General features: G+C 47.8%; 1 protein-coding gene across 1 annotated transcript in view; it reads right to left on the bottom strand.

Annotated features, from left to right (window-relative positions):
• Orc6 (Origin recognition complex subunit 6) overlaps positions 1–21457 on the bottom strand; it is a 37667-nt gene that overhangs the window by 5322 nt on the left and 10888 nt on the right. The window contains exon 3 of the mRNA XM_068376640.1: positions 6485–6648. Coding sequence (XP_068232741.1) covers positions 6485–6648 — 164 coding nt within the window. The remainder of the gene's footprint in view (positions 1–6484; positions 6649–21457) is intronic.

Raw genomic sequence — 21457 nt, 5'->3', positions numbered from 1 at the left:
CTCTGCTGCCCGACAGAAAAACCTAAGGACAAAATACCCCAGCGATCGCTATACAGGTGGGGGTGTACATCAACAGCGCCATCTGTCGAGAAGGTACTCAAGTACTCCATGTAAACACAGAACCAATTTTCTCCTCGGTCCACTGGGTCTCTATTGGGGAGGAAGGGAGGGTCCTTTAATATATGATCACCGGGTAAGTATATTCAAAAATTTATTTTATTAATAAAAATAACATTTTTCAATATTAAACTTAGCCGGTGATCATATAAGCTGATTCACACCCAGGGGGGTGGGTAGAGACCAGCATTACTTGTTTACATTATTAAGAGCTAAGTATTTTGTATTTCATTTTAGCAGTTATTCAAAATAACAAACATAAAATAAATAAATAAGTACCTGGTAAGGAAGTCGACTTGAACAATTACTCTGCCTTTTTAAGTACGTCTTCCTTACTGAGCCTCGCGATCCTCATAGGATGCTGAGCGACTCCTAGGAGCTGAAGTATCAAGGGTTGCAACCCATACTAAAGGACCTCATCAAAACCTCTAATCTAGGCGCTTCTCAAGAAAAGAATTTGACCACCCGCCAAATCAACCAGGATGCGAAAGGCTTCTTAGCCTTCCGGACAACCCAAAAACAACAATAAAAAACATTTCAAGAGAAAGATTAAAAAAGGTTATGGAATTAGGGGAATGTAGTGGTTGAGCCCTCACCCACTACTGCACTCGCTGCTACGAATGGTCCCAGGGTGTAGCAGTTCTCGTAAAGAGACTGGACATCTTTAAGATAAAAAGACGCGAACACTGACTTGCTTCTCCAATAGGTTGCGTCCATTATACTCTGCAGAGATCTGTTTTGTTTGAAGGCCACTGAAGTTGCGACAGCTCTAACTTCATGTGTCCTTACCTTCAGCAAAGCAAGGTCTTCCTCATTCAGATGGGAATGAGCTTCTCGTATCAACAGTCTAATATAATAGGAAACTGCATTCTTCGACATAGGTAAAGAAGGTTTCTTAATAGCACACCATAAAGCTTCTGACTGTCCTCGTAAAGGTTTAGTTCGTTTCAAATAGAACTTAAGAGCTTTAACAGGGCACAAGACTCTTTCTATTTCATTTCCAACCAAGTTAGAAAGGCTTGGAATATCGAACGATTTGGGCCAAGGACGAGAAGGTAGTTCGTTTTTGGCTAGAAAACCAAGCTGCAAAGAACATGTAGCCGTTTCAGATGAAAATCCGATGTTCCTGCTGAAGGCGTGTATCTTACTGACTCTTTTAGCTGTAGCTAAGCAGACGAGGAAAAGAGTCTTTAAAGTGAGATCTTTAAAGGAGGCTGATTGTAGTGGCTCGAACCTTTCTGACATAAGGAATCTTAGTACCACGTCTAAATTCCAACCTGGTGTGGCCAAACGACGCTCCTTCGAGGTCTCAAAAGACTTAAGGAGGTCCTGTAGATCTTTGTTGTTGGAAAGATCTAAGCCTCTGTGACGGAAGACTGATGCCAACATGCTTCTGTAACCCTTGATCGTGGGAGCTGAAAGAGATCTTTCCTTCCTCAGGTATAATAGGAAGTCAGCTATTTGAGTTACAGAGGTACTGGTTGAGGATACTGATACCGACTTGCACCAGCTTCGGAAGACTTCCCACTTCGACTGGTAGACTCTAAGAGTGGATGTCCTCCTTGCTCTAGCAATCGCCCTGGCTGCCTCCTTCGAAAAGCCTCTAGCTCTCGAGAGTCTTTCGATAGTCTGAAGGCAGTCAGACGAAGAGCGTGGAGGCTTGGGTGTACCTTCTTTACGTGTGGCTGACGTAGAAGGTCCACTCTTAGTGGAAGAGTTCTGGGAACGTCCACCAGCCATTGCAGTACCTCAGTGAACCATTCTCTCGCGGGCCAGAGGGGAGCAACCAACGTTAACCTTGTCCCTTCGTGAGAGGCAAACTTCTGCAGTACCTTGTTGACAATCTTGAACGGGGGGAATGCATAAAGGTCTAGATGGGACCAATCCAGTAGAAAGGCATCTATATGAACTGCTGCTGGGTCCGGGATCGGCGAGCAATAATTTGGGAGCCTCTTGGTCATTGAGGTTGCAAAAAGATCTATGGTAGGTTGGCCCCATGTGGCCCAAAGTCTCTTGCATACATTCTTGTGAAGGGTCCATTCTGTTGGGATGATTTGACCCTTCCGACTGAGGCGGTCCGCCATGACATTCATGTTGCCTTGAATGAACCTCGTTACTAGATATAGGTTTAGATCTCTTGACCAGGTGAGGAGGTCCCTTGCGATCTCGTACAACTTCATAGAATGGGTCCCTCCTTGCTTGGAGATGTACGCCAAGGCCGTGGTGTTGTCGGAGTTCACCTCCACCACCTTGCCTAGAAGGAGGGACTTGAAGCTTTTCAAGGCCAGATGAACTGCCAGTAGCTCCTTGCAGTTGATATGTAACGCTCTTTGCTCCGAGTTCCAGGTGCCCGAGCATTCCCGACCGTCTAATGTCGCACCCCAGCCCGTGTCCGATGCGTCCGAGAAGAGAACGTGATTGGGGGTCTGAACAGTCAGGGGTAGACCCTCTCTGAGGTTGATGTTGTGCTTCCACCAGGTCAGTGATGACTTCATCTTCTCGGAAATAGGGATCGAGACCGCTTCTAGCGTCTTGTCCTTTCTCCAGTGAACAGCCAGGTGAAATTGAAGGGGACGGAGGTGCAGTCTCCCTAACGCAATGAACTGGTCCAGTGATGAAAGCGTCCCTATCAGACTCATCCACTGTCTGACTGAACATCGGTCCTTCATTAGCATGTTCTGGATGCATCCTTGGGCTTGACTTATTCTGGGGGCCGACGGAAAAGCCCGAAAAGCTTGACTGTGAATCTCCATCCCTAGGTACACTATAGTTTGGGATGGGACCAGTTGGGACTTTTCCATATTGACCAGGAGACCCAATTCCTTGGTAAGATCTAGAGTCCACTTTAGATTCTCCAGACAGCGACGACTGGACGAAGCTCTTAAAAGCCAGTCGTCCAAATAGAGGGAGGCTCTGATGTCTGCTAAATGCAGGAATTTGGCAATATTCCTCATCAGTTTCGTAAAGACAAGAGGCGCCGTGCTTAGGCCAAAGCACAGGGCTTGAAATTGGTAGACAACCTTCCCGTAAACGAACCTTAGAAAAGGTTGGGAATCTGGGTGGATGGGGACGGGAAAGTAAGCGTCCTTGAGGTCTAAAGAGACCATCCAGTCTTCCTTCCTGACCGCTGCTAGCACAGACTTTGTCGTCTCCATGGCGAACGTCTGCTTGGTTACAAAGACATTCAGAGCACTGACGTCTAGCACCGGTCTCCACCCTCCTGTCTTCTTTACCACTAAGAAGAGACGGTTGTAGAAGCCCGGGGATTGATGGTCCCAGACTTTGACCACCGCTCCCTTTTCTAGTAAGAGAGAAACCTCTTGCTTCAACGCTAGTCTCTTGTCCTCCTCTCTGTACCTGGGAGAGAGGTCGATGGGAGTCGTTGCTAGAGGGGGCTTGCGCAAGAATGGGATCTTGTACCCTTCTCTGAGCAACTTCACAGATTGTGCATCTGCGCCCCTGTTCTCCCAGGACTGCCAGTAGTTCTTGAGTCTGGCTCCCACTGCTGTCTGAAGAAGGTGGCAGTCAGACTCTGCCTCTAAAGGACTTGGTACCTTTCTTCTTGCTCCCACGTTTCCCTTCGGCACGAGCACCTCCTCTGCTGGAGGCTCTACCACGAAAGGGCGGAATGAATCTTAACGCTGGAGTATCCATCCTGGGTCTAGACACGGAAGGCAAAGGGGTGGCTTTGCGTGCAGATGACGCAACTAGGTCATGCGTGTCTTTTTGAATCAAGGAGGCAGTAATCTCCTTGATCAACTCCTCTGGGAAAAGGCACTTCGAGAGAGGAGCAAACATAAGCTCCGACTTCTGACATTGCGTTACTCCAGCTGACAAGAAGGAGCAAAGGTTTTCTCGTTTCTTGAGGACCCCGGAAACGAACGAAGCCGCAAGTTCACTGGAACCGTCCCGTATGGCCTTGTCCATGCAGGACATAATGAGCATGGAAGTTTCCTTGTCAGAAGGGGAGGTCTTCCTGCTCAACGCTCCCAAACACCAATCCAAAAAGTTAAAAACTTCGAACGCTCTGAACACTCCTTTCATCAGATGATCTAAATCTGAAGGAGTCCAACAAATCTTGGAGCGTCTCATGGCCAGCCTGCGGGGAGAGTCTACTAGACTTGAGAAGTCGCCCTGGGCAGAGGCAGGAACTCCCAAGCCGAGAACTTCTCCCGTGGCATACCAGACGCTCGATCTGGAAGCGAGTTTCGCAGGGGGAAACAAGAAAGCTGTCTTCCCCAGGTGCTTTTTGGACTGCATCCAATCTCCCAACACCCTTAAAGCTCTCTTGGACGAGCGGGCGAGGACGAGCTTCGTAAAGGCAGGCGCGGATGACTGCGTGCCTAAAGCGAACTCAGATGGAGGTGAGCGTGGGGCCGCAGAAGCAAACTGATCAGGATACATATCCTTAAACAGTGCAAGCACTTTCCTAAAGTCTAAGGAGGGAGGCGTGGTCTTGGGTTCGTCGATGTCCGTGTGCGGGTCGTCAAGGTGTGCAGCGTCGTCATCATCAGAGAGTCCATCGTCTGAATGCTGAGGAGGAAGCGGCAAAGGAGTAGGCATTGGCTGGTCAGCTGAGTCCGGCAGCACGGGTGCATACGTGACTGCACTGGACGCAACGTCATGGAACTGTTGGTCAGTCTGTGAGCTGGCAACAACCATAGCTGCGCGGGGGCGCAAAGCGTCTACTCCCGACTGTGTAGTCTGCTGTGGGCGAGTAGGGGTAACCACAGTGGGTTGCGGAGGTTGACGCACCGCGTCAAAACAAAACAACTTAGGTTGTTGTTGTTGTAACTCGCGGACGTCAACGGAGGGTTCCGTGCGTCGGCGAACGTCAACATGCGGCTGGCAGGGTACAGTGCGCATGGGTGGCGGGACTCTCACAGCTGGAGTGCGGGAGAAGGTAGCCTCAGCGTCAACTGGACGCACAACCGTGGTTGGTTGTAGGCTAACGGGTGCAGCGTCAACCTTCTCCGCACGAAAGTCCTGCATTAAAGATGACAACTGGGTCTGCATGGTCTGCAGTAAAGCCCACTTAGGGTCTACAGTAGCAGGTGCGGCAACAGACGGAGTTACTGCCTGTTGCGGTACCGCTTTGCCTCTCTTAGGAGGTGTGCAGTCATCTGAAGATTGCAGCGAGTCCGAACTGACCCAGTGGCTACAACTGGGCCGTTGGACTTGCGCGGAAGGGACCTTGCGTTTGAGAGGTCGTGAGACCTTGGTCCATTGTTTCTTCCAAGAAACATCTTCCGCAGACGAGGAATAAACGGGCTCTCTCGTCTTCTTGTGGGTGGGGCGATCTTGGCAAGATACGTCCGAAACCACGGAGGGAACGTCTGTCCGCTGATTAAAGCCTGTCGAACCCTTTGGTCGTACGACATTGCTTCTCCCCTGGGCTTGGGAGCTTGCAAGAGGTCCCGGACTGGGAGGACGACAGGCACGAACAGACGCACCCTCAAGCGCAACACTAACACTTTTCACAACACTTCCACTCACTATGTCACTACCCACTGCACTCTTACCCTTCAACTCCCTGACGTCTGCCATGAGTTGGTTACGGTCACATGCCAATGACTCGACTCTCTCACCCAGAGCCTGGATGGCACGCATCATATCTGCCATCGAAGGTTGTTGAGTGCTAGAAGGGGGATCAGGAGCAACCACTACAGGGGAAGGAATAGGTTGTGGGGCATGGGGAGAGGAAACTCCTCCTGACTCTATCTCTCTCTAGCCTACGTGAATATTTCAGGAATTCGAGAAAATCGAATTCCGAAAGCCCAACGCATTCCTCACATCGATCTTCCAATTGACAGGTTTTACCCCGACAATTGGAACAAACAGTGTGCGGATCGATAGAGGCCTTCGGAAGACGCCTTGAGCAGTCCCTAGCACTACACTTTCTGTATTTAGGGACTTGAGAAGGGTCAGCCATCTTGAATTAGTCAAAAGGGAAATTCAAAATCTATCCAAGTCGTCAACAAATAATCCAAAATTCAATCAAAGAATGCAAGGAAGTATTGAAGATAACCGCTGCAAAGCGAAAGCTAATAACTAGAAATGAGTACTTCACCAAAATCTGTGAAAATCAATCCAGTAAGCAACAGCGTATTTAGTAGGTCTTGCCGGTGGCACGACAGAGAGAAAATTGATTCTGTGTTTACATGGAGTACTTGAGTACCTGCTCGACAGATGGCGCTGTTGATGTACACCCCCACCTGTATAGCGATCGCTGGCGTATTTTGTCCTTAGGTTTTTCTGTCGGGCAGCAGAGCTGACAGCTTATATGATCACCGGCTAAGTTTAATATTGAAAATTTCTTTCTTCAAAATAAAAATATCAAAGGTTAAATCTAAAGAATTCTACTTACTCTTTAATTATCTGATAAGCAAATTCTCTAGCATTTGTGGCAGTGTGTGTAACGCAAAGATCAGATATACACACGTTGGAGGATATCTTCAACAATTGGCTCACTGTCTGACTAGATGAAACATACTGACTTCTATTCATTCCTGAAAGTTTTATAGCAACATTCTGGAAAAATAAAAAAAAATCATGATGCTCGATCCTAAAGATAAAATCTAAGATTAAATTTAATCCTATTAAGATAAAAGAAATAAATAATGTATTTCACCTACAGTATTGTATTTAAATAGCCACAAAGTCCAACAAATGTTGGGTCTAACCAACTGGATTAGGAGCAAAATCTGACTTCTCGCCAGTTTACTAAAAAAACGGCTAAATACTAAAAATATGACTAAATTTCAAGAGAAGCAAGAGATACAGTGATGCACATGGTAAAAACAACAAATAAAAGATATGTAATTAGGATAATTATGTAACAACAAAGCATTAAATAAAAAAAAGCATACTACAGTACAAATAAAACCCTTACCATATAATAAAATGAAATAAAAGGTTGTTAGAAATAAATACACTACAGCAACAGAAAACAATATCAATAATCAAAGAGTACTAGATAAATTTACGCTCAGTACCTTAATGAAGCATAAGACACTTTCATTGAGAACTAATACGTATCTCAGCTTTTATATCTATAACTATTGAATCAATTCTTGATAAACAGGTTCCCAAGTACTGTACAGTACACATACACCATGGCATTGGTTTGGAAAATATCATGAAATTTCACTTTTTCACTTATTCCATCCCAATAAATCAGCTTGTTGCCTTTGAATACAATGAACCCTCGTTTATCGCGGTAGATAGGTTCCAGACGCGGGCGCGATAGGTGAAAATCCGCGAAGTAGTGACATCATATTTACCTATTTATTTAACATGTATATTCGGACTTTTAAAACCTTCCCTTGTACGTAGTACTGTTAACAAACCACCCTTTAATGTACAGAACACTTAATGCATGTACTACAGCACCCTAAACTAAAACAGGCACAAATATTAAAGGCGATTTTATATCATGCATTTCCTAAACACCTAAAAAGCACGATAAAAAATGGCAACCAATGTTTTGTTTACGTTCATCTCTGATCATAATGAAGAAACAAACTCATTTAGTGTACAGTACACATATATGTATAGGTTAGTTTTTGCATCGATTATATTGATTATACAGTACTGTATGTTGATTTTTTTATCACCAATGTTTTAGTTTACGTATTTTTCTTAGGACTTCCAAATGAAATGTTTTTCTTTATGACGCCGCCTGAAACGACGGCGTGTACGCTCAGTAAACAACCACGCTCAGAACAAACAAGGCATTTAACGCGCATGATGATAGTGATAAATAATGATACAGTACATACAGTATTTACAGTAAAAGCATTTACAAAATATGTTACCTTACAAATATAAATTATACAGTATTGTACGTAGCAAAGCAGGAAAACAATTTACGAGAGAGAGAGAGAGAGAGAGAGAGAGAGAGAGAGAGAGAGAGAGAGAGAGAGAGAGAGAGATTGTTTTACGTACGTAAATTTTAAACAAAAAAAATATGATAGGTTACAACATGTAGATTTTTAAAACCTTCCCTTTAACTTAATGCATACAGTACGTACAGTACTAAACTATAAAACAGGCACAAATACAGTTTTAGAATGTACAGTAAGAATATTAAAGTAAAAAATAAAGATTGTTACTGTACTCACCACGAAAGAAGTTGAAGAAAAACTTGAATGGTGATGGCGATGAATTTGCTGCACAGTAGAAATGATGATGATGAAGCTGATGATGTGTTCTACTGTGCAGCCAATGATAGCATTTTACGTCTCTTCAGACGGAGGTGTCTTTTCCTGGGACACCTCTTCAACTTCTTCCTGGGAAACTTCTTCAATTTCTTCCGAAGGCGTACTAGCAGGAGGAACTGGCTCCTTTTTGCGAGGCTGGAAGAACATTGTGATCGGAAGTTGTTGCCGCTGCTTCTTTTTTCGATCCAAGAGCATTTTGTAGGGAGTCATGTCTTCATCGATCTTGTTGCAGAATTGCATCGAGCGAACCATATCCTCGTCCCACTCTTGCAACATTTCTTTCAACTCCTTCGCATGGTTGCAGGCATTGGCAAGCCGTTCTAATGTTAAGCCCGTTTCTTCGACATTTTCTTGGGTCTCTTCCTGGGTATCACTCTCTTCCTCACTTGCCGATTTCGTCAGGTCTTCGAGGTCTGCGTCAGTTAGGGGCTGGGAATGGCAGTCCAACAACTCGTCGACGTCTTCAGTCGTCATGTCGCCAAACCCGTCACCTCCAATTATGGCAGCCAACTGCACAGATTTCCGTATTGCAGAGTGTTGGATTTCCGACGGAGTAAATCCCTTGTCGTCGTAAACAATATCGGGCCACAACTTCTTCCAGCTCGCATTCACGGTTGCAGGTTTCATCTCTTGAAGTGCCTTCTGAATATTCTGCAGGCACGTGGCTATGGTGTACTGCCGCCAGTACGCCTTCAAGTTAAAATCTTCATCCTCGTCATCTTGGGCAGCATCCACACACGCAACGAGGTCCGCCAAGGTATTCTTCGTGTAGAGGGCCTTGAACGCCCTGATAACCCCCTGGTCCATCGGTTGAATTAATGACGTGGTGTTGGGTGGCAGGAACTCAACCTGAATGCCCTCATGCGATAGGTCAGTTGCGTGTCCACCCGCGTTACCCATAAGGAGAAGGATCTTGAATGGCAAGCCCTTCTCTAAGAGATATTTGCTGACTTGCGGGATAAAACACTGATGGAACCAGTTGGAGGTCAGCATCTTCGTAATCCATGCTTTTTGATTATGCATCCAGTACACGGGAAGGAGATTCTTATTTTTATTTTTCAAAGCGCGAGGATTTTTCGACTTATAAATAAGCCCCGGCTTTAACAAAAATCCAGCAGCATTGCCACACATCACGAGGGTAACGCGATCCTTGAATGCTTTAAAGCCAGAGGCTTTGGCTTCCTCTTTGAACAGGAAAGTTCGCGACGGCATTCTCTTCCAAAACAAGCCAGTCCCATCCATATTAAAGACTTGTTCCGGCTTGTATCCACCTTCGGCGATAATATTCTTGAACGTCTGGTTCATGTAAGTTTCAGCGGAAGCAGACTCCCCATGCAGGGAAACGCTTTTCAGGGTGAAGCGTTTCTGAAACTTCGCGAACCATCCTTTGCTTGCGGAAAAATGTTTCTGAGGCTGGGAATCAGTGGATGTCCCTGGTTGAGGATCATCTGCATCATCATCATCTTCAGCATGCTTGCCGTCGTCGTCTTTAGGTTCCTTTGCAGCAAAATTCTCATATAAGCTCAAAGCCTTTGTTTGGATGGTGTTCGTATCCAACGCTATGTTCTTCTTCCGGCAGTCGGCAATCCACACAGCTAAAGCACCTTCCATGCGTACGATCGTTTTATTATGCGTTGTAACGAGTCGCTTCGCTGATCTGCTAAAGGTGATTGCAGCCGTCTTTCTAATGTTCGCCTCGTCCTTCTTGATATAGCGAACAGTAGATTCGTTGATGCCAAAATGGCGGCCGGCGGCCGCGTAACTTCTACCATCTTTTAACATGTCGAGAAGCGTAACCTTCTCAGCTATCGTCATCATCCTTCGGTGGCGTTTAGGCTCACTACCAGCCTAAAGAGAAGCAGAACGCTTGGGAGCCATTACAGTAGGATTTACAGTAACAAAAAGTTCAACTTAAAAAAGTCGCACACAGCACAGATTCACACAGTTCAGAACGTCTACTCAGCGATACGCGGTAACAGAGAGTGGACGATCCAGCCCCGCGAGAACTTTGATGCTGCGGGTAGGAGATGCGGGCAAAACACCAATCACAGGCTAGATAACAAAACTTGAGTTCTGATTCGTCATCTATCAGCGCTTGAACCAATCACAACCCGTCTTACAGTACTATGATGCGTTGGTTACCTACTCATAGAAGATGCCCCGCGCATACCGAACGTACGTAGATTAAGTAAATACCGTAATAATAATAAATAATGATAATAATACTGTACAGTAATAATAATAATAATAATGATAATAATAACAATAATAATTTTATTAACAACAACAACAATAATAATAATAATAACAATAATAATACAGTAATACAGCTTTACGTACGCTATTTTACGCCTCTCTCTCTCTCTCTCTCTCTCTCTCTCTCTCTCTCTCTCTCTCTCTCTCTCTCTCTCTCTCTCTCTCTCTCGTACGCTTATTCGAAATGTGATTTTTGCAACAAAGAATATTATTGGATGCAGTACTGTACTACGTACGTATACATACAAAAGATTCATGGAAAAGAAGCACATCCATTACAGTACACACCATTCTAATATGGTATGACTGCATCTGATTTGTGTTTCATGTTCGATTTAATTTTACTACGTACTGTATACAGTACTGAATTATCGTATGATCACATTCTCTTTTCGTGTTTTATTTCTTTCTGTGCTGAATAATATATCATATGTAATGCAATGAACAATCAGTAAGAACAGATATTACTAATTACAGTATTAATGGAATTACAGGTAACAAAATATCGTATTTGGTTGTCTTCAGATTTCGCGGTATTTTCGAATTTTCCGGAAAATCCGCGATATGTATATATATATGGGTTATGGGAAAACCCCACGAAGTGGTGAATCTGCGATTGTCGAACCGCGAAGTAGCGAGGGTTCGCTGTATTCAAATTCCGCAATTCATGTACAGTGGAACCTCTACATCCGAACGTATCTACATCCGAATTTTCCAACATCCGAAGTAAAATTCGAGCAAATTTTTGACTCTACACCCGAATTTTATTTCGAAACACGAAGTAAGCAATTTTCGTCGTACCGGTTGTATCTGAATTTTTCGACACGCGAAGTACAATTCGAACACGTTCCGACTCTATACCCGAATGTTTTTTTCGACACCCGAAGTAAACAATACTCGTACGCGTAGTCGGTGTTCATAGCGCCTGAAGTGTTTTTTATTTCCGCCGATAGAAGGCAGCACATCGACCTCGGAGGGACGCTCAATTAGCGCGGCTTGGGTCAGCCCTCTGTTCTCGTCGGCTTCTTGCGGTTGTGCTCTGTGCGTTCTGATATTAACTCTGTTTTAATCGTGATTTTTTACGTGCATCCATTAACGATAATTTACGTAAAGTATGGGTCCCAAGAGGCTTAGTTTTGCCAGTGGTAGTGGTAGTGGTGAGAAAAGGAAGAAGGAAATGCTTTCTTTAGAAATTAAGCAGGAAATTATTGAAAAACATGAGCGTGGCATCCACGTGAGTGAACTTGCTAAACAGTATGGCCGTAATATGTCGACAATCTCGACAATCCTTAAACAGAAGGAAGCTATTAAAGCAGTGAAACCTTCTAAGGGGATCACTATAATTTCCAAACGCCGTACCCCTATCATAGAAGAGATGGAACGACTTCTACTAGTGTGGATTAAGGATAGAGAGATCGTTGGCGACACCATCACCGAAACCGTTATCTGCGAGAAGGCACACACCATCTTTACGGACTTGAAGGAGGAGAGCTCTGGGGGTGATGCTGGGGAGAGTTCAACTGAGCCTTCCTCAGATGATTTCAAGGCATCTCGTGGCTGGTTTGAGAAATTTAAGAAACGGTCCGGGATTCATTCAGTTGTTCGCCACGGAGAGGCTGCTAGTGCGGACACAAAGGCTGCAGCTGACTTTGTTAAGAACTTCGAAAAGATCGTAAAGGAAGAAGGCTACGTAGAGCAGCAGGTGTTCAATTGTGATGAAACCGGGCTGTTTTGGAAGAAGATGCCGAGTCAAACCTACATCACTGCCGAAGAGAAGAAATTGCCTGGGCATAAGCCAATGAAGGATCGGTTGACTCTTGCTCTATGTGCCAACGCTAGCAGGGACTTTAAAGTCAAGCCCTTGCTTGTTTACCATTCTGAGAAGCCTAGGGCCTTTAAAGCACACAACGTCGATAAGGATCAGCTTCATGTTTTCTGGCGATCCAACTCGAAGGCCTGGGTCACTAGGCAATTCTTTGTGCAATGGGTAAACCAAGTTTTTGGCCCTTCTGTGAAGAAGTATCTTCATGAACAGAAATTGCCTTTAAAGTGCCTGCTATGCCTTGACAATGCACCCGCTCACCCCCCCCCGGACTTGAAGATGATATCTTCGATGAATTCAAGTTCATAAAGGTGCTGTATCTTCCACCAAATACCGACTATATCCTCCAGCCCATGGACCAGCAAGTCATCTCTAATTTTAAGAAGCTGTACACCAAGCACTTATTCAAGCAGTGCTTTAATGTCACACAAAGCACCAACTTAACTTTGCGTGAATTTTGGAGGGGCCACTTCAACATCGTGCACTGCTTGAAGATCATAGATCAGGCTTGGGTGGGATTAACTCGATGGACCCTGAATTCCGCTTGGAAGAAGCTTTGGCCTGATGCTGTTGCTCCCCAAGATTTCGAGGGTTTTAACCCCGAACCTGATCCCGTGGTCGGTGCAGCGGAAGCCGTAGAGGAAATCGTCTCCCTTGGCAAGTCCATGGGTCTGGAGGTAGACGCAGATAAACGTTACGGAACTCGTCGCCGAACATCACAACGAACTGACGACGGATGAGCTCAAGGAACTCCATGGTATGTCGGAGCACATGAGTGATGACGAGGAAGAGAGCGAGGAGGTAGAACATGTGTTAGGTTCAGCGCAAATAAAAGAGGTGTTAGAAAAATATCAAGACGTGGTCAACTTCATCGACAAATACCATCCAAAGAAATTGCAGGTTTGTCGTGTAGTTTCTCAATTCGATGATGTTTGCCTAACTCACTTTCGAAACATTCTGAAAAGCCGTACCAAGCAATTATCTATCGATGCTTTCTTTAAAAAAAACTGCGAAGCGAACTCGCGATGAAGAGGATGTAAGTGAACCGAAGAAAACGGCAAAGAGTGAAGCGGAAGAAAGTGAAACACAGAAAACGGAAAAGAGTGAAGAAAAAGAAATTCAGTCAATTTTAAATGTAAGTGATAGTGATTAAAATTACGTAATCATCAAAGAGAAAAAAAGAAAATGTAAAAAAAAAATATAAAATATAAAAATAAAAAAAAAATAAGCTAAGTTATGTTAAAGTTCACTTAGTGTAAGTTAGAATAAGTTACGGTAGTGTTACGTTTATCGTAGTTAACCTCTCTACCTCCTCGCCGTCCGTCCGTCTCCTCTCTCCTCTCTGCGTAGCAAAGACGAACAACACCTGCGCTGGAGTTTCTAAGGTAAAGTGACGCTAAAAACCCGTTTCTTATTTATCATTTTTTTGCTAATTCTTCTTATTTACATGTCTATTCTTCTTATTTACATGTCTATTATGACAAATTCGAAGATAATTTGTATTTTTCCTAACCATACAAACCTTAGCTATTTACAAAGGGTATTACTTTTAGCGCAGCTGATATGGCGAGCCATTAGAATTTAACGAGGGTGTATTACCCCCGCGCTAGTTAGCGGGGGGGGGGGGGGGGGTTAGGGGAGTGGTAGCTAGCTACCCCTCCTCCCCCTCACACACAGGTGAATACTCACTTTCACTTAGAGGTAGGACTTGTCTTGGGGGACAGGGCTGGCGGGCAAATATGTGTAAATAGCTAAGGTTTGTATGGTTAGGAAAAATACAAATTATCTTCGAATTTGTCATTTGTTCCGTAACCGAAATACAAACCACGCTATTTACAAAGGGTGACTTATCCCTTAGGAAGGGTGGAAAGTCCCCAGCCATACTGGCTTTGGCTTTACCCGGGGACTCAGAATCCGAGTGAGTCGCACTCGAGAAAAGGAGTCCCTGCACCTCACAAGTTCCTTGCTCCGCAAGGAACCATGTGGCCTACGTAAGCTTGTGTGTGAAGGAAGAAGTGTGACTCGTCCTAGGCAGTTGACCTGGAGTTCCAGAAGGAACTCTGGGTTAGGACGTTCCCAATACCACCTCGTCAGGGTATGGGGGACGCAACAGTATTGACTCAATACTCGGAACACAAGGAAGCATGGTTTACCTGCAGAGGTTCGAGGTCAGCTATGCAGAGACCAAGATGCTGCTTCCCCGTAGAGGGGATGATGAAGAAAGTAGTAAGGGCCAGACATACTTCTTTCGTTCATGCAGACTAAAACCGGATAACAATGCCCTCAACCTTCTGCTACCTGTCCAAAAAGGAGCCTGAGGTTAGACCAGCTGTTGTGTAGCCACCACAGAGCGATAGAAAACGTATCGAGACTCCTGTGGGTCACGCCCTGCAGGAAGCGGGCTGCGAAGGTCATCAGACGCTTCCAGACTCCAGCTTGTAGCACCTGCGTCACAGGGTAGTATTACTCGAAGGCTAGGGACGTTGCGATGTATCCAACATCGTGCTGTAGGGCGACGTGACGGGGGAGAGTCTGAAGACAGGTCGAGATGAATGTCCTTGAGTCCGGGCTGAAGAGGTATACTGGTGACTCTCCCCCCATGTCCTCCTTGTGTTCCCAAATCGGCTGCAACTGAGGACAAACTGCAGCTGTTCCCAGCGCTAACCTCTCGATTCCTTACTGGCAAGAAAGAGAAGGTCTTGGGACATCAGACACAGAATGGAGACTCGAAATCTTGAATGAATCGGACCGAAGGGCCGGGACCCTCAGATTCTGAGTCTAGCCAACAACTCAGGAGCGAGCCTGAATGTTGCCTTCCCCTCTTCCTTAGAAAGGGGGGAGTAGTAAGAGACCAAGAAGATTGCTTACACACTGGCCGTGGCCAGAGTGAGCAGAAGACCCAAGGCGGAATACAATCCGAGGCCTGTCGTAAAAGAGTCTTGAGAGGATCTCTTAAAGGACTAAAAGTCCGAGCCATGCTCCAAGTTGGAGGTCTTCCTCCGACTAGGGCAGGGACGATCGTAGCTTCGCATGAGCGAGGATAGATCCAGCAGGCAGGAAAAAGTTATTCCTTTAAGCCTGAAGGTCAGGGAAAGGCTGAGCGACAGGCTTCATTGCCAAGAGCGGAAAGGAGTTTCCACCCGCCGAAAGGCAATAAGACCGTTATTGCTGGAGAAGAGGCCTCAAGGGAAGAGGTATATCTCCCACGGCACCAACCACCTTAGATTCTTCACTTTGCCTGGGAGACCCGTGTGGATGACTATCGCAGATGACGCGACCTCCGTACCGCGACTGTAGCGGGTTGTCTCTTCTAGAGGAGGAAGCGTAGTGTCTCCAGGCATGAAGCCGAAGCGACGCCCCGGTTCGGGAGAGATGTCGCAGTGTGGTTGCTTGAGTAGTCTGCGCCGTGGGAGAAGCTCTCCCGGGAGTTCCGTCAGGGGAAGCAGAGGGTCCAGAAACCGTTCTGCGCATAGTCCCAGTGGAGCTCTCCCATTAAAAGGTTGACAGACAACCTGGTCTTGTTGAGGCCCATTGTCCGCAGACAAAAAGGAGGGAAGACGCAGGCGTCGAAGTTGTCCCACCAACACCGGAATGCATCTTGCCAGAGTCTCGGGGTCTGAGACTGTGGGGAAGACTAGCGGAAGCTTGAGGTTCCAAGCTGTCGCGATCAGGTCCCCCAGACCAGCACTTGCTGGTTACCCAAGGTCAAAGACCCCTAGGTACACTCTCTCTATGAGGCTCTGCTCGGATAGTCTGAGAGAAACATTCCCCTGCCTGGAATGAGAGAGCCGATGGTGGTATTGAGAGAATCTCAATCATCCCGGTATCTCTACTGCAAGATGTGAAGGTGTGAAAATGCGTCCCCTGCTGGTTAGAATGAAGTCGACGCGCAACGGGGCAGCTCGGCAGTAGCTGTAGGATCTGAAGAGGGGCCAGACTAAGGCCCCTAAGCCTGCCTGAATGATGGAGAGGTATCCTTCAGGTCTTGACCATAGGCCTGGACCGGAACATGCCCCCCCCCCCCCCCTTTCCTTTGACGAGTCCGAGAACCGCATCAAGAATGTGGGGAAAGGACGAGAATATCCACTACCATCAAGAGGCTCCATAGGTCAACACCCATTGCAGGTCTAATAGTTCCGCTGATCCCATAGGGCCAGGGAGTCCGGTTAAACATTGCCTGAAGCCACCGGAACTTGGATCGCCCCACATGGAACTTATCCTGAGGCGACCGTTCGGACTATAGACGGGTCAATGAGGAAAGAAGAACTAGGAAACGTTCCAAGGTAGGGCTGAAAGCTCTGCTTGACTGAGAACAGGTACTGCGACTCTCCTCAGTCTTGCCACAGTCAACCGAAAGGAAGGATGTGGTAACAGAATCTGGCGTCCCCAGGTGGTCACCCATCCAAGTACAGACGTTGCTTAACCTCGCTGGACGGACGAGAAGCGGGGTTTCCAATGTGGTAAGGCGGTTGACTCAATATCATGGCCAGATACTCCAGATGTTGAGGCAGAGGAAGAGAAGGCTCCAAGCAAAATACCATGAGCCCACACTCATGGTAAGCATCCGGAAGCTTGTCCCGGAGCTGAAGAAGGTCGAAACCCGAGCCTACCGGAGTTGACCAGCCCTCCAAACAGCAGAGGAGGCGGAAGCCTGCACCTGAGCGGCCAAGAGGAAGGCAGGGAGAGTTCTCTGGGGAAACAAACCTGCAATGCCACGGCGGGATAGCCACACTGCATCATAAGCAGGAATACTTGCAGTCTAGGCTGCATTCGACGAGCACCCTGGAAGATGGATGGAATGGAAACTGAAAGTACCCGTCCTTCCGATCCAGGGTTTAAGGAGTCCTGTCGCCTCGTTACCAGTCTGATCGATTCTGCTGGTCTACGCTGGCCGAAGTTTGTTCGACAAACTTGATCAGGGCTGAGAGGTCGACTATGGACATCCCCTCTCAGATCCTTCCTTACAAGAAAGGATCGACTGAGGGGGCCGGGGGTGAAGCCGTCGATGATCCTAAGGAAGACCTTCACCTAAGGTATGGATCATTCTGCCCAACCGGGCAACTCTGCTGACGCTATGGCATAGAGGTTCAGAGACACTGAATTCGCTGACAGAGACGGCAGGCGCGATATCCTTGGCTACTCACAGAGATTGTGCGGGAATGGGCATCGGGAAGCTGTCATTCGGATGAGTAACCTTAAGCATCCTCCCAGCGAAAAACCTGCAATCCTAGAGTTCGTGAGCTCCTTTTAGGACTATGCCCCCCGGGGGAGTCTCCCGTGCCATCTGTTCCTGACAGGAGGAAACTGCAATTGGACACCTTGTCCCAGTTGTCGTAGCCGATAACTTAGGCCGACGTGGTTGAAAGAAAAGGGCGCTGGAGCCCTGCAGAGTCTGGAAGAAAGCGCCTTGGAGGAGTGAAACCGGAAGTCGATTTACTCCGCACAGCAGCTGTCTAAGTCTCTGTCCTTGGGCACAAACAAACTCTTCTCAAGGATGGAAGGGTGTCTGAGGTCGTCGACCTCCACAGATGAGACACCCGAAGGAAGCCCTCAGTCAGCGCGTCCAGATGGTACAACATCGAGCTTGTCCGCAAATTAGATACTTAACGACGAAAGGCCAAGGTGCCTGAGCTCGAGAGGAGGAAAGTACCCTTGATGTTCCTGTAGCTTCCTTGAACCAAACCTTGGGCCGTAACCGAGGAGGGAAAGAACCTGGTAAGCTCCCAGAGGAAGAGGTAAGCAGTCACCCCTTGTCTGATGGAGAAATCTCGAACGGAAAGCCCCCCCCGCCAAAAATCTTTCCAGGGAACGACGGGGAAGGGCTAACCCAGGTTCAGGAATAGAGGAGTGTTGCTCAGATCTCCCTTAAGTTTCTCCTATTCTTGCAAGTGCCATGCTCTGTGTTTACGGGGTGAGACAGTGTTCTGGAAATACGCTCCAGAAGAACTCGCCAGGCTGGTCATGCTGCGAAAACCCCATTGGGAATCGTGGTCGCAATTGCCCTGGAGCTCGCGCGACGGGAATTCCTGGTGGTCGGCGAGCGATAACCCGTAGACGAGCAATGGATACTGCAAGAAATAAGCCGACATTTGTGCGAAGAAACATTGTAGGTTTGCGCGACGGAACACCATCCGTCTGCGCGATGGAAAAAACCGTTGGTTCGCGCGTGGGCGAATATTGGAGAGCATGAGCGTAGACGTGCAGGCACGTGGGCGTGTGGGCGCGCAGGCGAGCGGTCGCGCGGTTGCACAGACGAGCGGTCGCACGGTTGCACGGGCGAGCGGACGCGCGGGCGCGCAGGCGAGCATTCGTGAGGGTGGGCAGGTGGATGAGAGTGAGTCCGAGGCGGCGAACGCAAGCGTTAGCGCGATGGCGAGGAAACGCGCTGCCGCGTGGGCAAGGAGGACCGCTGGCGATTTGGATCAACAAGCGATCGGTGGTGAGCTGGTGAGCGCTAATGCGCAGGTTGGCGATGGCGCGTTGTGTTATGCCGACGCTAACGCGCAGGTTGGCGATGGCGCGTTGTGTTATGCCGACGCGATGGTCGAGCGATCACGAGCAGTGATCAGCATGCGCAGGGTCGCGCGATGGTGATCAGTATGCGCAGGGTCGCGTGATGGCGATCAGCATGCCAGGGTCGCGCGATGGCGATCAGCATGCGCAGGTTGGCGGTCGCGCGATGGCGAACAGCATCTGCAGATGGGCGATCGCGTGATGGTGAACAGCATACGCAGTTGAGGGTCGCGCGATGGTGATCAGCATGCGCAGGGTTGAGCGATGGTGATCAGCATCCGCAGGTGTGCGGTCGCGCGATGGCGATCAGCATCCGCAGTTGAGGGTCGTGCGATGGCGATCAGCATCCGCAGTTAAGGGTCGCGCGATGGCGATCAGCATCCGCAGGTGAGGGTCGCGCGATGGCGATCAGCATCCGCCGTTGAGGGTCGCGCGATGGCGATCAGCATCCGCAGTTGAGGGTCGCGCGATGGCGATCAGCATCCGCAGTTGAGGGTCGCGCGATGGCGATCAGCATCCGCCGTTGAGGGTCGCGCGATGGCGATCAGCATCCGCCGTTGAGGGTCGCGCGATGGCGATCAGCATCCGCAGTTGAGGGTCGCGCGATGGCGATCAGCATCCGCAGTTGAGGGTCGCGCGATGGCGATCAGCATCCGCAGTTGAGGGTCGCGCGATGGCGATCAGCATCCGCAGTTGAGGGTCGCGCGATGGCGATCAGCATGCGCAGGTGAGCTAGTAGCTGGCGAACCATGTTCCTTCAGAAGTGTTGGAGAACGTTGGCGTGCCGGCTGTAACACACGTGGGCGAGCTGGCAAGTTGATGATCGCTGGTGGGCTGATGATCGCTGACGAGCTGATGATCGCTGGCGAGCTGATGATCGCTGACGAGTTGATGATCGCTGACGAGCAGAAGGCTACGCGTGGAAGCCTGCGCAAAGAAGAGTCCTTGACCCTGACCTGAACCGAAGTTCTAGATCGCGAGGGCGAACGTGGGCGCACAGGGCGCGTAACAGGAACCAACAGGAACCGCAGGGAAGATCATCTTGAAAGCGCTGACGAACAGGAGAGCGCTGATGAGCTGAAGGGCGCGCAGGGAAACCCTGACACGCAAGGGAAGAACCCCCGTGGGGGCAACCCTTTGCCCCGAAGGGATCGTTGTCCGCCGGGAGACTGATGTCCGTCGGAAGACCGCTGTCCATCGGGCAGACCGTTGTCCGTCAGGAAGACCGTTGCCCGTCGGAAGACGAGATCAGACTGCTGTCCATCTGCACCAAGGCGGAAGATCGAGAAAAAGGAGTTGTAGGCTGCAAACGGAGATCCAAAAAGGCGCCTCAAGCACCCTTATAGGGAGATGAGAGGCCCTTACGATGAGACGGACGGTGGGCCTTACGGCGAGGGAGGCCAACAGCAACAGAAGAAACCTCCGAAGAGGAGTCTCTATGAGTGTACTCTCTCGCGAACGAAAGAGAAACACTTCGTGGAAGAGACTGGTCAGCCAGTGACCTAAAAGGAGCAATCTCCGAAGAGGAGCTCCTGCAGTTGCCCAGCCCCTTGAGCGAAACTGCAGGTGCGACCGCTCAGCACCAAGAGCATAGTCGCACGAAAAAAAGACAAGAGAAGAACCCCCCAAAAGGGGAAAAACTCAAGCCTGGACAGGAAAAACTTCCCTCGGAAGGAAAGTTATCCGCCCAAGGAGGCAAGCCTCCTGACTGTTTTAAAATGAACTGGAGAGCTGTCCGTCGACACGGGAGTACTACCAGTAGAAGGAGACACGCCACTGACGAAAATACAAGGGGGAAGGCAGCAACAGCCGAATCCCCAGGACTCAACCAGACAGCTCACACCGTTGCTATATTACAGAAACGAACTAGATCGGTAACTGTAAAAAAAAATAAAACAAATAATATTAGTACACATTCATTCCCCCGGGAAGGCTCCGAAGAGGAATCCCGAGGGAAAGGAACAAGAATTACACAACAGGCACGTGCCCTCACAACCACTTACACTCGCAGAAGGAGAGCTGTAACCAAAACAGAATTATAACAATTATAATTATGTAACTATGTAATTATGTAATTTAAAAATGAATGAACACTAAAGAAAGAACGAAAACCCCGAAAGGAATCGTTCTACAAGCTGAAAAACAAAAAACAACTACAATTAGATTCATAACTAATTGATACAAACGTACGGCGTAGCAACCCCCCACACGGAAAGGAAGCTAGGCTACAAGGGCGTAGTAACACGTAGTAAAAGGGTGAACGACCTCAAGAGAGAGAGAGAGAGAAAGACATAAGTCAAACTCGATCGCCACCCATAAAATACGCCGTGGTGGCCTAACTGCCGAGGCCTCCACGTAGATATCGTACACTACACACACACATCTGAAAAGGAAACTTACTTATTTCTATACTCAAATATATATACAAACATGAAAACATGTTTACATATATAGGCCTATTGAGTAAATGAAAAGTAAGCGATTAAGTAAAGACAAAACAGACAATGGCTGCCAAGCGAGGACCAAG

The sequence above is a fragment of the Palaemon carinicauda genome, chromosome 7 (genome assembly GCF_036898095.1).
Source record: "Palaemon carinicauda isolate YSFRI2023 chromosome 7, ASM3689809v2, whole genome shotgun sequence".
Lineage (NCBI taxonomy): Eukaryota > Metazoa > Arthropoda > Malacostraca > Decapoda > Palaemonidae > Palaemon > Palaemon carinicauda.
Note: the sequence above shows the minus strand (reverse complement) of the source record. Positions and strands in the feature narration are given on the sequence as shown.